Source organism: Pogoniulus pusillus, chromosome 6 (genome assembly GCF_015220805.1).
Source record: "Pogoniulus pusillus isolate bPogPus1 chromosome 6, bPogPus1.pri, whole genome shotgun sequence".
Classification (NCBI taxonomy): domain Eukaryota; kingdom Metazoa; phylum Chordata; class Aves; order Piciformes; family Lybiidae; genus Pogoniulus; species Pogoniulus pusillus.
In genome coordinates this window covers 15,848,752-15,865,065 of record NC_087269.1, presented here as the reverse complement: position 1 = coordinate 15,865,065, position 16,314 = coordinate 15,848,752, and the positions used below count along the sequence as shown (strand labels likewise).

At 40.5% G+C, this 16,314-nt stretch overlaps 1 protein-coding gene across 3 annotated transcripts in view; it reads right to left on the bottom strand.

Moving 5' to 3' along the window:
• LOC135176046 (adhesion G protein-coupled receptor A3-like) overlaps positions 1 to 14,886 on the bottom strand; it is a 293,150-nt gene extending 278,264 nt beyond the window's left edge. For 2 of the 3 annotated variants that reach the window (XM_064144647.1, XM_064144649.1), the window contains exon 1: positions 14,642 to 14,886. In XM_064144647.1, the coding sequence (XP_064000717.1) occupies positions 14,642 to 14,868 (227 nt within the window). In that variant the 5' untranslated portion in view covers positions 14,869 to 14,886. Of the gene's footprint in view, positions 1 to 3,835; positions 3,921 to 14,641 lie in introns of those variants that run through there. The other variant, XM_064144650.1, reaches the window with a different exon arrangement.
• Between the last annotated feature and the right edge of the window lie 1,428 nt (positions 14,887 to 16,314).

Here is a 16,314-nt window from a genome sequence, read left to right as displayed (position 1 = left end):
AGGACAAGGGAGGTTATTCTTCCCCTGTACTCAGCACTGGTCAGGCCACACCTTGAGTGCTGTGTCCAGTTCTGGGCCCCTCAATTCAAGAGAGATGTTGAGGTGCTGGAACATGTCCAGAGAAGGGTGGCAAAGCTGATGAGGGGCCTGGAACACAAACCCTATAAGGAGAGGTTGAGGGAGCTGGGCCTGTTTAGCCTGGAGAAGAGGAGGCTCAGGGGTGATCTTATTACTGTCTACAACTACCTGAAGGGGCATTGTAGCCAGGTGGGGGGTGGCCTCTTCTCCCAGGCAACCAGCAATAGAACAAGGGGACACAGTCTCAAGTTGTGCCAGGGGAAGTATAGGCTGGATGCTAGGAGGAAGCTCTTCACAGAGAGAGTGATTTGCCATTGGAATGGGCTGCCCAGGGAGGTGGTGGAGGCACTGTCCCTGGAGGTGTTCAAGAAAAGCCTGGATGAGGCACTTAGTGCCATGGTCTAGTTGACTGGATAGGGCTGGGTGATAGGTTGGACTGGATGATCTTGGAGGTCTCTTCCAACCTGGTTGATTCTATGATTCTATGTCTTTCCAGTCTCAGATTAATAGAATGGTGACCATACTCAGTAAGCAACAAAATCTACTGAACTATTGCCAGCCTGTTCTAAGTCTTAGAGCTATGAACTAAAGAATACACAGAAAGACAAAACTGGAGCTAAACTCAAGCAAAGTGGCTATAAGTAGGGCCACCCTGCAGTCTTCCTGCACAAATGCATTGCCAGCATCAATACCAATCAAAATTATTTTTCACAGACAAAAAACACCCCACAAAATACAAAGGACCTGCACTCTGTACATTTTAAAGCCATTTACCTCCTCCACAACCTTTTTCACTGGCATGCTGTTATTGCAATTTAATAGTTTTCCTCTCAGTCAGACCTTCTCCCTTTCTCCTTCCACAGTGCCAATAACTAAACAAAGCACAAAGTACTGGACTCAGGATAGAAGAAAATTGAAGATGACCTTATTGTTCAGGAATACAGCTGGACACAAGGAAAACCTAGCAATCTGCCACTAAAAAACTAAGCTGACAAATAGGAAAGATTACTTCAAGTTTTTAGTAATTTTTCATTAATTCAAAGTATTAAAAGCAGGAGTAGACTTTCTTTTGTATTTTTTTCTCCCATGAAGACCAATGCATTTCCTCACAGACTGAGTTAAATTTAATTATTAGAGCTATAGAAATTATCACTGTTCTCATTTCAAAAAGTTAAAGACAATATTGATTACATGCAAATAATTGTAGTAGTATAAATTAGTTTTACTTCTTGAAATTTCATCACCTCCTTGCCTTTCAGCATCCTGACACTAAATAATGATAAGGAGAAGAAAGCAGAGACAGGTTCTTCCATTGATGACAGAACCCAGTCCATTTTTTTTCTGAGCTCAGTAGCCACTTCAGCTCTGGCTGAAAACAATTAAAGGGCACCAAACTCTTGGAAAAACAGAAACATACAAAAAGAGGATATCCCTTGGCAGCATGCAGTTGAGCTGTGGTACTCCTTGGCATGAGTTCAGGGCAGAGGGTGAGGACCAGATTACGGAAAAACTGTTTTGGTAATTTAAATGCACAGAAACTACAGCTCTAAGTTGGGATGGAGACTTGAATGTGCTTGTGAAAAGTATCACACTGCTAACTCCACCCTAGACACCTGCTTTAAAACACTTTTTAACTGAAGGAATGGTACTGGGCTATATCATGGCTGTTTGGTCTGGTCCAGCTTAGCCTCATGCATTTTTAATGATGGTCCAAACTGTGGAAAAATAAAAGTTGTGTATTCCTAAAGTCTGCGTACCATATTTTCACAGACTCAAAAGATCATATTGTTCGCTGAAAATTCATGCAAAAAAGCAAACAGCAAGTAAAAAGAGAGCAGAAATGGCTGCCCCAGTTCCTCAACCTAAAGCTTCTTCTGAAGCTTTATTAGATATTCTAATTTCTGAAAGGAAACACCAGTCAACTGAAAAGGTATATAGACTACCTGATCAGATTCAGCCAATGGCTCAACATACAATTCAAAAATCACATTTTTGACAGCTATTTTCAGAGGAAAAAAACCAAACAAACAAAACAATAACAACCCACACCAAAATCAGAACTTTCCTTCAGTACTATTTCATAAATGATTACTTGAGGGATTTTATCTAAAACAATCACTCGGCCTCATCTAAAGCAATACTCTAGAAAGCTAGCATTTAAAGAATTATTTGCTTTAATCTATTCCAAACTGGAATTTGGCATCTAATCCCTCTTCATTACCGAATAGCTGGATGACCAAGTATTCCATTTGTAAAGCAACCGTAACGACACCACCAAATAGTTGACTGAGCTCTTCAAGGAGAGCCACAGAAAATAAAAACTTAAGCAGCATTTAATTACAGGGAGATCTGAGCAACCAGCTCACTTAATCTTGTTAGCAATAGATGAAAATGCACGTGAGATGTTTTAATTTTAAATCATTTTGTTCCTTATTAAACAAAACTAGAAATCATCCCAGTCAGCAATTTACCACTCAGCTTTGTAAAACTGTTAGGAAGACCACTTTATAAACAAATTTGCTAATGGAGTGGTTATTAAATATAGGCACTAATTAATTAATGACAATTATTTCAGGAAGAATAGCTTACTAGCAATAGGTTTATAATGATAATCAATAAGCATGAAGTACTTCGACATGGTAACTTCATTTGCTCTAAATGCAGATGATTGTAATTTATCACAATTATTTGGCTCTTACTGTTACTTTTTGTTTCATCAATCTCTATTGTTGACTCTTTACATTGTTCATTTATAATATGTAACTGTACAGAAGCAGAGAGCATTATGAATAGTACAACAGTAAATGACCATTAATGTGAATCTTTTTCCACATTTTAAGTGTTAGAAATTTCATTAGTCAACGTTTTATTACAGAAGAAAAATTACTTTCCCTTCTCCTGTAAATCTCATTGCTTCTTCTTCTGCTTAAACTAAAGACATTGGTACTAGAATATCTCCTGTAGCTCCATAAGGACTGGTGAGCACATAAATGTGACAGGTAAGTATTTAACCTGAGCAGCTGTTGTCATTAATTTAATACCCCTGTTAAATAACACAAAATGATAAACAGCAAACATCTATTTTTGGTAACATACCATTTTCTAATGTCTGTATCTCAAGTGTTGTCCTCCTCTGCTTTTCCTTAGATACACTTTGGGTCCTCAAATACACAGAATTTAATTCAACCCTCTTAGCATTGTTGCATGACTGAAAGCATGACCAGAAGAAGAAAAACACCAAAAAAACCAAGATAATCTAACCATGAGCATTGTTGCATGACTGAAAGCATGACCAGCAGAAGACAAACACTAAAAAAACAAGACAATCTAACCATGAGCATTGTTGCATGACTGAAAGCATGACCAGAAGAAAAAAAACAAACACCAAAAACCCAAGACAAATTAACCATTAGCGTTGTTGCACGACTGAAAGCATGACAAGAAGAAAAACAACAATAAACCAAGACAATCTAACCATGAGCATTGTTGCATGACTGAAAGAATGACCAGAAGAAGACAAACACCAAAAAACCAAGACAATCTAACCATGAGCATTGTTGCATGACTGAAAGCATGACCAGAAGAAAAAAAACAAACACCAAAAACCCAAGACAAACTAACCATTAGCGTTGTTGCATGACTGAAAGCATGACCAGAAGAAGAAAAACACCAAAAAAACCAAGACAATCTAACCATGAGCATTGTTGCATGACTGAAAGCATGACCAGAAGAAGAAAAAAAAATAAGACAATCTAACCTTAAAGACAGCTTCCTGCTCACACTGAATGGACTTAAATTCTTACCCAAAGCCTCATGATATTGAAGAGAAAAAGTATGAAATGTCCTTCTACAAGACTCCTATAAAGGTGCTCTTGTTCTGGAAGGGGAGCTCAAGTGGAGGATCTTTAGAGGTCTCTTCCAACATTTTACATTCTGTGAGAGTACTAGCTGAGAGCAGATTAACTTCCTGAAAGCTTCTTGTTACCAAATAGGGAGGAAGAACTCCCCTTAAATAAACTAACCACAGGTGCTATTCTCACGTGTACCGGTAGTTCATCAGCTACTTGAGCATCAGGTGTTGCAACTCCCACAGCCTGAGCACCACATAGTCCAAATTCCTTTAAAGCACACCATGTCACCCTACAGTTACTTAAAGCATAACATGACAAAATGTTACCATTTTCCCTCTACAGAACTGCTATAAATGTGGCGGGCAGCTGACTCCATCAGGGACTCCAGTAATACATGACTCTAATGATGAAAATGTTGGTACAATGTAATTCACAAAATGTGTGCCCAGTGCAAGAGCCTTATAATGATGACATTCATTACTAAGGCAATAACATAGTTTTCTTTCAATGGAAAGGTATGTTTTGTTTTGGGTAATTTGACTGTTTCTTTCCCTTCATCCCATGTATGGTATGGATAGAAAATTGTGGCTTTTGCAAAATTAGTATGGATTTGTCAACCACTACAGCCATAGCTGAGAACATTCATTAAGTTGATCTAATTTAAGACAGAGATCTAAGGTACTCTTAAAATGTGAATAATAGTAACTATATCACAGAAGAATGTAGTCCCTTAAGCTTAGATTTGCCTACACATTGAAAAGCTTTGTTTTCTCACTCAAGAACTGCAGTAACAGCAATGAGAATAACAGTCACCTTTATCACTGTAATTATTTGCACTTGTGCTAGTTTGAAGCTAGCTAGAATGGTTTTGGTGAGAAGAACTAGATTACAGGCTGTGGAAGGAAAACAATGGTGATGTCTACTTCCCTCATAGGCTTGCTGAGATGTAGAAGAACAAGAAATAAAAACATAGATAACCACTCTTGACTTCTGCTGCTGGCAAGCTCTGAGCTGCATCTTACTCTCTAACCTCACCCTCAGTTTTTTTCTGACTAATCCACTTTGCTTCCTAACCCCCTGGCCGATCCTCCATTCTTCCTTGGGACTAGGGTGAGGTTGAGAGGGGTAGGGGGAAGGTGCAGGGGTGGTTGGGAGCCCCTCCTGGGGACTCAGGTTTCTGGGAGGGGAGTTGTGTTTCTGTATTACCTCTTACCTTGTATATTTCTGTATATAACTGTATATACTGTAAATATCTGCTTGTATATTGTGCTAGCTGTAAATATAATCTTCATTCATCCTTCCAGAGCCAGCTAAGTCTAGTCTGGGTGATTTCTAAAGTGGGGATGGGGGGAGGGGCAAGGGCGGGGAACACCCAAAGCATCACAGCACTACACACATTTTGCAGATTTGGAAGGACAGTTGCAATACTGTTTGAATTTTACAACACAGGTCTGCAGAAAACTGGAGACCAAGCTTTTCTTTTTCCATTCTAAACAACACACAATGCTGGAGATGGAAAAAAAAAAAATTATTATTGGAACTGTTTCCTCTAATCATCAGCAACATGTTTGGTGGGCCAATATAAAGTTGCTGCTCAACACAACCACATCCAGAATTCTTCTCTACTCCACTGGCTGCAGTTCTGATGATAAACTCTGTAAAGAGGCAGAGTTAGCAATTCAAACATCTCTCTTGCTTTTAAGTTGTGTAATAGAATCCAGTTCATCTGCCTGGCCCAAATTCCAGGCATCACTGAACTCTAGGACTTAATTCAGATCTCTCTGAGGACCCATATCCTCATTCATTTCAGTTCCACTCAGCAAGTTCAGAAGAGAAAAATAAAATGAGTCAAGGATCAAAGGTGATGAAGATGTAATGGAAGGTTTTAGAAAAGAAGGCACTGGAAAGTCATGTAAGAGTAACAATGTGGTGGAAACCATGAGCTGAAATCAGACAACACAGCACACAGCAGTGAAAGTACAGAGGCTGGAAGAGAACTGGAACATGCTAGATCAGAGCTGGTGTGAGATACAGGTTTTTTCCTCTTTTAGAAATGCATTTACAGTAAAGTGTGCAACATATGTAAGCAGTGAACAAAAACAAGATGAAGATGGGAAGAAAAATAACTGAGAAGCATCAATGACAACACCAACAATAAAAATAATAATGGAAGTGTAGAATTAAAATGTTCTGGAATAATGGCAGATTGATCCAAGCACAGAGGATGGGTCATGGAAGACAAAGGCAGACATTATTCTTAGTATAGCTCCCCTCATAAGACACGTGTTGAAGTGTAAAAATTCAGTCACTTAGACGTGGTGGTGATTTCATTCCTCAAAACTGGTAATGACTTTTATTCTTCTTCTCCCTCCCTCTTAAATGCTGGTTGGTTTCCTGTTGCACTATGTTGTTAGCATACCGATTTAGAGGAACCCTTCCTAATATTTCACTATACTCCTTCTGAAATTTCTACAAAGCCTACTGTATTAATAAGTTGCTCACAAACAGGTTACTTCTTCTTCCACCCCTCTGCTCTCAAAGAAACTGATACCATGCATATTAATTTGTAATGAAGATATCAAAATAACTGTTGCCAGGAAACTACTAATATACAGTAATATTAGGTGTTCAATTAGTTCATTATATCTATGCTTTTCTTCAAGTATTCCAAATCTGACTTTTTTACTACTAATTTATCTTCCATTGTATGATGTAGTTTGTTCTTTTCTCAAGTTACTATACACACAAATCCTTTATCCTCCTAAATTATGCCTTTGTCTATAAAACGTGCACTTCCTAGGACAGCCTATCCCCTAACATTAAGATAAGAATTTCATGGAGAGACATTGCCTTGATTGCTATTAGAAAGAAGAAACCAAATAATTCCTCGGCAAACACAGAGAATCATAAACGTCCATAATTTGGAATTTAGTATCTCACCTTATAAGTTATCTTGAAAACCATAAGGATACTGTGATGGTTTGGGTGTTCCCCACCCCCCCACACACTTTACAAATCACCCAGACTAGACTCAGCCAGCTCTGGGAATATAAATGAAGCTATTTATTTACAGCTAGCACAATATACAAGCAGCTATTTACAGTATATACAGAAATATACAAGGTAAAAGGTAATACAGAAACACAACTCCCCTCCCAGAAACCTGAGTCCCCAGGAGGGGCTCCCAACCACCCCTGCACCTTCCCCCTACCCCTCTCAACCTCACCCTAGTCCCAAGGAATAATGGAGGTTCAGCCAGGGGGTTAGGAAGCAAAGTGGATTAGTCAGAAAAAAACTGAGGGTGAGGTTAGAGAGTAAGATGCAGCTCAGAGCTCACCAGCAGCAGAAGTCAAGAGTGGTTATCTATGTTTTTATTTCTTGTTCTTCTACATCTCAGCAAGCCTATGAGGGAAGTAGACATCACCATTGTTTTCCTTCCACAGCTTGTAATCTAGTTCTTCTCACCAAAACATTCTAGCTAGCTTCAAACTAGCACAGATACCTTAATAACATAGAAAATCCATATAAAACTTGGGTTTGTGTTATTCAAAGCCTACAGTTTATATGCTGAAACCGCATGCCAGCGCCTTTGTGCCTTCATGAGTTTTGATGAGTAGCCATTTAGCAAACAGCCACTCACCAACAGAAAGCTTAAAATACAAGTTTAAGAAAAAAATATTCTTATTTATGCATATCTATCAGCACATCTAAATTCTCTACCATCTAGTAATAGATCTCAGGTTTTCACAACGATTTATAGGTCTGTGAGCATAATACCCATATGCCATTGTGTGCTTACTTTATTGGCAGAATGGTTTACACTTCTGACATACTGCTGGTTGGATAAGATTATATCCAACTAGGTACAAAAAAGAAACTGTCAACAAGTCTGTAAGACTATTACAGAAACTGCAAAAGCAGAGTTTTCATATAACTGTACCTTCATAGTACTCCCAAATCAGTCCCAGACATGAAAACAGTTGGAACTGATTTTAAGAGAAGGGTAAAGAAAGGCATCTTGCCACAAAAAAGAACCAAGTCTGAACTGTGTGTTCCCTGTGTTACATAACTGCCCAAGTAGAAGTGAGGGGAAAGAAGTTAATATTATAAATAATGCAAAGTTTTTAGCCAAATTATATTTGGGAAGTTCAGAACTACACAGCGAACGTGTGACTGATCAAAGTTAATCACAGTTGATGAGAGAAGCACATACCCAATCTTTTCATGTTTCACATGCTTTTACTGCTGTGAGGATTTGGTTATTTTATCAGGAGGATGGAAAGAGAAGATGCTTAGAAATCAACATGCAATTTTTCCTCAAACAGTCTAAGTCAAACAGCATAATGATTCTTGAAAATATGAAACATGCACAAGCATTAATTACTGAAAATCAAACTGGCACAAAGCTCCAACATTCAGATGTGCATGGAGAGAATCTTTAAGAGTAGAACCTCTGTCTCAGTACAGACGCTCTGCCCTTTAACTTTCAAATTTATGCCAGCTTTGCATTATAAAAACAGGACAAAGGACAGCAGTGAGGAAAGCAGGGATGCATTATCTGAAACATGGTTGGATCTAACAGCAGCAAAATTTGTGATGACAGAGGGTCCCAGAAGAGGAGAAACTCTGCACAGGAAAGCACTGTTACTCTGGCTATTTCTGCCCAGAACATTTCTAGGCCTGTGTTAAATGGCAAAGGAATAAATGAGTCTGGGGACACAGGAGTCAATATGACCCTGTTGTTGTACAGCATTAAACAAATAATATTTGTGATGTAAAACCTCTGACAATGATGAAGTAGAATGTCTATAATACCAAACCTTTAAACTCTCATTGTAATAACATTCTTCAGACCCCTTCTGTCTATTCAGAACTGTTTTAAGAAAGTACTTTCCCCGTCTTCACCTCTCTACCCACCACTCCATCACACCCCCTTCTCTTTGTCCCACATCTTGTAATACTGTCAGAACGTTTAGATAGGGACAAGGGAAGAAAAATGTACTTTGAGAATGCCTTCATGGGAAAAAAAAAAAAAAAAAGGTGCTACATTTTCAGTCCATTTTACATGCTGACAGTACCTTGGTCCTGAGGGGCAGCAACTCATGCAGCAGTAATAATAGAGAGAAAGAAACTTCAGCATGATTCATGTAACCTTAAAAGGTTAAGCTGGTAACTAGCAGAGCTGCCTTTACTCTGTTTTGGACATTATTTGCACAGTTCTATTTTCCTTAGCAGAATTTTTTCACACACGCCCCTCATCTTGTGTTAAAATTACCAGTAATGCCAACGCACCGGTCTCATCCAAAGGAAGTCCTCATTTTGAAGTGGTAATACTTCCTGCTATTGACAAACAGACAAGAGAAATTGGGTGTAGATGTTCCTTCATCAGATGTAACGTAAAGAAAATAAACTGGTTTCAGTTACGGTATTCTATGGCCCCTCTGGCTCAATCTGTAACATGAAATATCAGACTAACGTCTAAAAACTTTTCATCTCTACTGTTTTCCTCTTTTTATACTGCTCTCCCCAACAGTCTGTCCCAGACCTTCCAAGTCCCCTGTGTATTTTATGCTTTATGTTAGGAGTTTCTTTCACAACAGGCTGGCTTTTTAAAAGAGTTTTGGAGAAAGCATGTATAAATATGTATACACACATAAATAATGGAGCAGGAAACCTGCTTTCTATTCTGCCACTTTTAAGTGCACACAGGAAGCTAACCAAGGTGAAAATGCTTGTGAAAACCTTTATAATAAGAATTAGCCTATCTTCTTTAGTAACACTGTTATTTACAAACCAGCAGAGCTATGTGAGATCTCATATCAGCAAAGACAGTTTTAAGATATGGAAATAAAACTACTGAATAGTATTTTTTGTTCATCCTTTCCTCAAGTCTTGCTCTGTTTACATTGGCTAGCTTCAAGCTCTTGGGGACATAAAGAACATTTTTGTGATCTATTTTTACAGCAAGCTGCTTATATTAAATGAAGCACACTGATATCTCCTAAATTGTATATAGGAGTGCAAAAGACAAGAACGGACATGAAACAAATTTAGTAGTATAATAACTTTGAATAAATTCCAGTAGACATGACATAAGTGAATGTGACACAAAAGCAGTTCTGGGACAGAGAGAAGCAAGGGGAATGCTGCTTTGAGAAGACTACTTAATGTTTGTAAAGTGCTTTGAAGACAAAACCCCCTATGTATGTATTATGGCTATGGATTACCACTGAGGGAGTTGTGTAACCTCTCTCTGAAATGGAGAATCTGAGGAACTTGTAACAACCTCCATAGATAGAGAACGAGTTCTATATGATAAGGAATTGCTATGAGCCATATACTACCTTAAATTTACTTAGTTTCTGTCACGACAGCTACACCAACAGACTTCCATAGGTGTATCTCTGGGAGGAAATTTGTAAAAATAACTTTCAGCATAAACATTGGACTTCCTTTGGAATTGAGGAGCTAAAAAAGAATGACAATGCTACTCTCAGAAATTCGTAGCATTTGTAACTTCCAAACATATTCTGCCCAGTGATACCAAGGTAAGTATTGAACCAAGAACTTCTTAGACTAAAAGGGATAAACTTTTTAACACCACTTGACAGAAACACAAGAAGTATAGATAATAACTGAGCAATATACTGTCCTGGTTTTACACAAAATAACTTACAACAGAATCTCATCCCAAAGGTTCAAATTCTAAGATTTCCACATTGCAAAAAGCAGCAAAACAATTTTTGCTGCTGTGTTCCATATAGCCCAAATTTCAGCAAGTTAACAACTATAATTCCCATTAGCATGGAAGAGAAAGAAAATTGCAAGTAATCTTTTTCTTTACACATGAACAACCAATCACATGATTAAAAAATACAATTGTAAAACATTGATTTGATGTAAGAATTCCCAAGTATTCAGTCATAAAGTCTAAGCTGAGAAAACTATACTATTCTGAAGGGATATGACTCCTACTTTTTGGATCTTCACTTCCATGCCTAATGAGAGCAAAGTGGTAAATGCAGATCTCACAAGTTAGTGATTCAAGAGCTGTATTCTTCACTGGGGAAAAAAAAAAAAAGGAATAACTTCCTAACTTCTGCCCCAATGTACAAGGTATAGAAATACATCTTGCAAATCACTATGGGCTAGAATTTCTTTTAAGATATCTGCAAACACGTTGTGAAGGTACATCAAGCACTTGAATTCTGTTTCCAAAACAGTGAAATACTAAATAAAGAGAGTGAAACAGAATACATTTTTGTTGTTGGTCTTGGGGTTTTTTTTGGGAGTCCTTTTGTTTTAGTAAAAACAACAAGGGGGTAGTTGCTTCACCAGCTTATTTTTTTATGTTTAGTGTGATTGTTCATTATCAGGAGCATTCAGACAGTCCCGATTAGCTCTATAGTGTTTGTATGATTTCAAAGAAAACACCTGCACCTCTTAAGCTGGAAATAACTGATCCAAACTTAACAAGAATAAGCATTTTTTTTCAGTGACTTCACACTATTTTGTAGTCACTGTGTGGGACTGTGTCAGAACTATTTTCAGTAGCAACGTTTTTAATACATATATGCCATGAGGAGCCTAAATTGTCAAACTTAGACAAGGTCCACGGTCACTTGGGTGGAAAAAAACATAACACTAACAAGTCCTAGCTTCTTACACTTGCTGATAAGCAACAGTACCTAGCATGTTGTGCTAGTTTGAGCCTAGCAGGGATATTTTGATGAGAAGAATTAGATTATAGGCTGTGAAAAGGAAACAATGGTGATGTCTACTTCACTCATAGGCTTTACTGAGATGTATAAAAACAAGAACATAAATATAGATAAGGGAGTCTCTCTCTGAGCTTTGGGCTGCACTTTTCTCTCTAACTTGCTGCGTGACTAATCCTGCTTCCTAAGCTCCCTGGCCAATCCTCCAAACTCACCTTGAACATAAGACAAAGTGTAGGGTAAGATAGATGGATGGGGAGAAGTTGGAAGGGTGGTTGGGAGCCCCTCCTGGGGACTCAGGTTTCTGAGAGGGGTGTTGTGTTTCTGCATTACATTTTAACTTTTGTATTTCTATATATAGCTGTATATATTGTAAATATCTGCTTGTATATTGTGCTAAACTGTAAATATCACTTCATTCACCCAATTTCCAGTGGCTGAGTCTGTTCTGGGTGATCTTTCTTTTGAGGGGGGGAAGGGGGTAACACCCAATCACACATGTAAAGGAAATGTTACAATCCTTATAGCTTCATCTCTTAATGACTTATGGGATGCTGTCATCCTTGCAGAAGAGTAGGAGTTTGGCTTTCACCTTCCCTTCCCAAAGAAACCAGGAAAGCAACATCCCTGCATAATACTTACATAAAAAGATTATTTAATCTGCTCCAAATCCCAAATTGTTACATTGTTTTGTAATGGTGTTATCGCATCTGAATATATGTTCTTTTATTCATGTCTGTGTTTATTAATTGATAAAACAATCCAAAGTATTATGTTCCATATGTTGAAGCTTTTCTCTCTCTGGGGGCCCATAAAACTGGATGGAAGAACGCAGTGTCTACCAGAACATTCTCTTTTCCCCGTCTTCCAAGCAGCTACAAAAGCAAATGTGAGATAGTGCTTGAGCTTTTAATCATTATTTTCTGCAGCTAGTCAAATCTCATAAATTGATCAAAAGCAGCAGTTTCTCCTGGAAAATTTCTGACACGTGCAATGGATTCATCACCTCTATGTTACAACTACCAAAACTCACCATACCCTTAACACAGATTTTAAGCTTCCTTTCCTGTTTACCTTCAAGAGGTAGCCTTAAATTTACTTATTAAGAAGAAAAAAAAGTCTGGGAAGACAGGCTGTATGAGGAAAGAGATGTTTAGGTGATACATGGTTCTGTGTTTTTTGTTGTATTTCACTTGGACAACGTTTGTACATTTTACATCAACTAAGGACAGCTAATCAGCTCTAAGGGTGATGGCTATTTGTAATTAAGTTAAAAAGACCCTTACATAATACCTTTCTAATGAGTACGAGCAAGTGTTATCCCAAATGTGCATGTTTCAGGTGATAGTATCAGGTTTGCTACAGGTGCCCTAATCAGGAGCAAATCCTCCCACCCACCACTTCAAATATACTACCTCTCCCATTCATCTTTTCTCACTTTGTTTCCAATTTACTTTGATTTCATTACAGTGAACACCATACTTCTGTTGATCATATGATCAGTTGGATTCATCTTCAAGTACTTACCTCATTAAAACTTTTTTTTTTAATAAAGGCACCAAAGGGAAAAAAATCTAAATAAGACTTTGTACATCCATACTTAAGTAGAAGTTTTGCAGACATGCTGAGTGTAAGAGTTTCTACATATCTTTAGCCAATGGAAATCATTGTTTCTGCTTCCTAAGATGTCAACATTTTATACTTCTAGGGGGAGTACTGTGTTGCCAGTAACATAAATATAAAAGCAGCAGTGACTTTATCACAAGTCCAAACTTATGTTCATGTGATAATTCTATTCTAAACCAGCCCATTAAAATTTAGCAAGAACTGTGGCTACTGTATACTAACGAGCAAAAGTTTGCCCAAATGATGCTGATTAGCTGTATGGTGATTATTCGAGTCACTCAACAGCTACAGCTAAAACTGAAGCACACACAGCACATCTGCACATTCTGCAAGCACAAGCTCCCCAGATGTTACAAATTACTGTCTTAACCAGTTGTCTGCTAGAAGTGTTGATTTAAAGAAAATGCAGTGAACAGTGGAGATGTTCACAGCAGGAATTGTCAACAGAACTGAATTCAGCAGCAAAAGATCTGTTGATATGTGCATGATCCGAAAGGCAAATGTCACAGAGCGATTAGTGCCTGGGTCCACTACAGGGGCATTACTTTCACCTACACTTAGTGACACAGTTACAAAAACTTCTACTACTTACAAGACATACCATTTATTCAAATACACCTACATGCAACAGGCAACAAAACATCAGAACCTATTCCCATATCACTTAGGGAAAAAAACAACAAACCAGAAGAGAGGGTGATACATCAAGCTGTGAGTCTGTCAATTACCAGAGAACCTGAAACGGTATTGGAGATGGGTCACTTCAAACGGCTGTACACAAACTCTTGGGCTTGGTTTTAGTTTGGTGGTGTTTTTTTTTAAAGGAGACAACAAGTTGCAAACTTTATTTAGGGTAGACGAGAGGGAAGGGGAACAGTTAGACACACTCAAGTCCAGGCAGCAGTTTACCATTACAGATACCGTTCGTTTATTGCCCGGATAGTTCGAGCCCATCCCGTCGCCGGCAGAAAGGTGCACCAGCGAGCTCCATCAGTCCTGCTAGCACTGACATTTTCCAACCACCACACACAGCAGCATGCAATTTACAGCAGGGTAAGCCCAGCTTCCCCAGCTCGACCAAAACGCCAGCAAGAGTTTCCAAACTGAGAACAAAACAAAACAAAACACAAGACCAACCTCTCACGTACTTTTGAACAGCCGGGACGAGGCTGTAATGTGCGCGGAGCGGTTTTGCCCGCTCCTGCGGCAGCGGTGGGCATAGCAGCGCAGAGCGGTCCCCCCGCGCACACGGCTCCGCGTTCTCCCCGCACCCCTCTCCTTCTGTCCCTTGGGGGTACCCCGCGCCCGCGGAGGGAAGCGCGGGGTGGCCGCCGCCAGGTGCGCGCTTGCCCTGCGGGCCGTACTCACAGGGACACGGTGCGGTTGGGCAGCACAGCGGGCTGCAAAGTTTCCACCAAGTCTCCGCCGGTGCAGACCACTTTGATGCGGAGAGCCGGGCGGCCGGGCCCCTTGGCGCGCTCGGCGGCGCAGAGGCAGCGGTCCACGATGAGGTCGGGGCAGTTCCTGCTGCCCCCGCACAGCCCCAGCAGGGCGGCCAGCAAGCAGAAGAGGCGGCGGCGGCAGAGCCCGCGCATGCTGAGCCAGCGAGCGAGCGCCAGCCGCCGCGCCACGCATGGCACGCGCCGCGCCGCGGAGTGCCGCGGTCCCTCCACGCCTCCTGCGCCCACCCCGCCCCGCCCCGCCGCGCCTCCCGCTGCGGCCGGCTTCGCTTAGAGGGACCCCCCCCCCCCCCCCGCCCCTTCCTCCTCCGAGACGCCGCTCCTTTCCTGCCGCAGCCCGTGCAGTGGCGGCGCTGGGCGGACCCCACGGCGAGCCCCGTCCTCCCCCCGCCGCTGCTAGCCGGCTGTGGGACACCCCTACGGGGGTGTCGGGACGAGGGGACAGCCTCAGCCCCGGGGAGTTCCCTGTGCGGATGCTACCTGCGCCGAACGGCGGAGCCTGTAGTCCGCTTTGGGTGTTCGATAACTGAGGGAAAACCGGGCAGATGCGCCAAGGCCGAGCCTCGGTACTAGGCGGGTGCGAGCCGTGCAGGCACAGGCTGGGAAACCAGGAGCTGCAACAATTATGTGGGTGGAGAATTTTGTTTTGAAAATAGCCATGTTTGCAATGGCTCATCAGAACTGTGTGTGCAAAACGTTATTCGCACCTATGGTGGTGGGTGAGGCGCTGGCAGGCCACGGGCAGAGGTCAGCGTAGACCAAGAGAGAGAACCGTCCCTCAAGCCCACTCTCTAGACCGGCCGCTGCCGTCAGTGAAGGGTCCTTTCTAGTGAGTTTACTCTCAGAAACCTCAAATACGGCTGTGGACCTGGTCCCCAAGTCAATAGTTTGGTCACTAGTCAAAGGCTGTTTCATCATCCAGGTCGATGATAAGTTTTCTTTCTTCTCCACTTGTATTTGTGTTGTCTTTGGCACTCTGTGGCTTTGGAACATTCTTAATAGTATTTTTGTGAGATGATTAGTAACTCAGGGTAGATTTTCAGCACCAGCTGCAAGCCTCCCTGCTTTTTTTTTTCTGAAAGTAAGCAAAAAAAAAATCCAATTTCTAACAGCAACTGCTATTTTTAATGTGCTTTTACGAAACTACCATATTCTTTGCCTTCTCTTACTCAATAGATGCTCACAACACACTTTTGCATTGTAGGAGCTGGGCCAAAGTTAGCAATACTCCTCCATAGCTCTAAAGCAATTTCAAGAGATTACTTTAAAAACAAACAAACAAACAAACAAAACAACAGTGTTGTATTCTAGTCGCCTAGGGAAGCCTAGTTGATTGGCTGGTGCTGGGTGACAGATTGGACTGGATGATCTTGGAAGCTTCTTCCGACCTGGTTGATTGTATGATTTAGTATTGGCAATAGCTAATCATTTTCCCAGACTTTGGAAAATGCAACTTCATCCTGCTCCTGATATGCAAACTGAATTTCCTCTGTTTTGGGAAGACAGTATAATCCCTGATTCCCTTTTAGAATAGGAAGAAAAAAACATGTGGCACTGGAAACTGAAAAGTAGCCAACATTG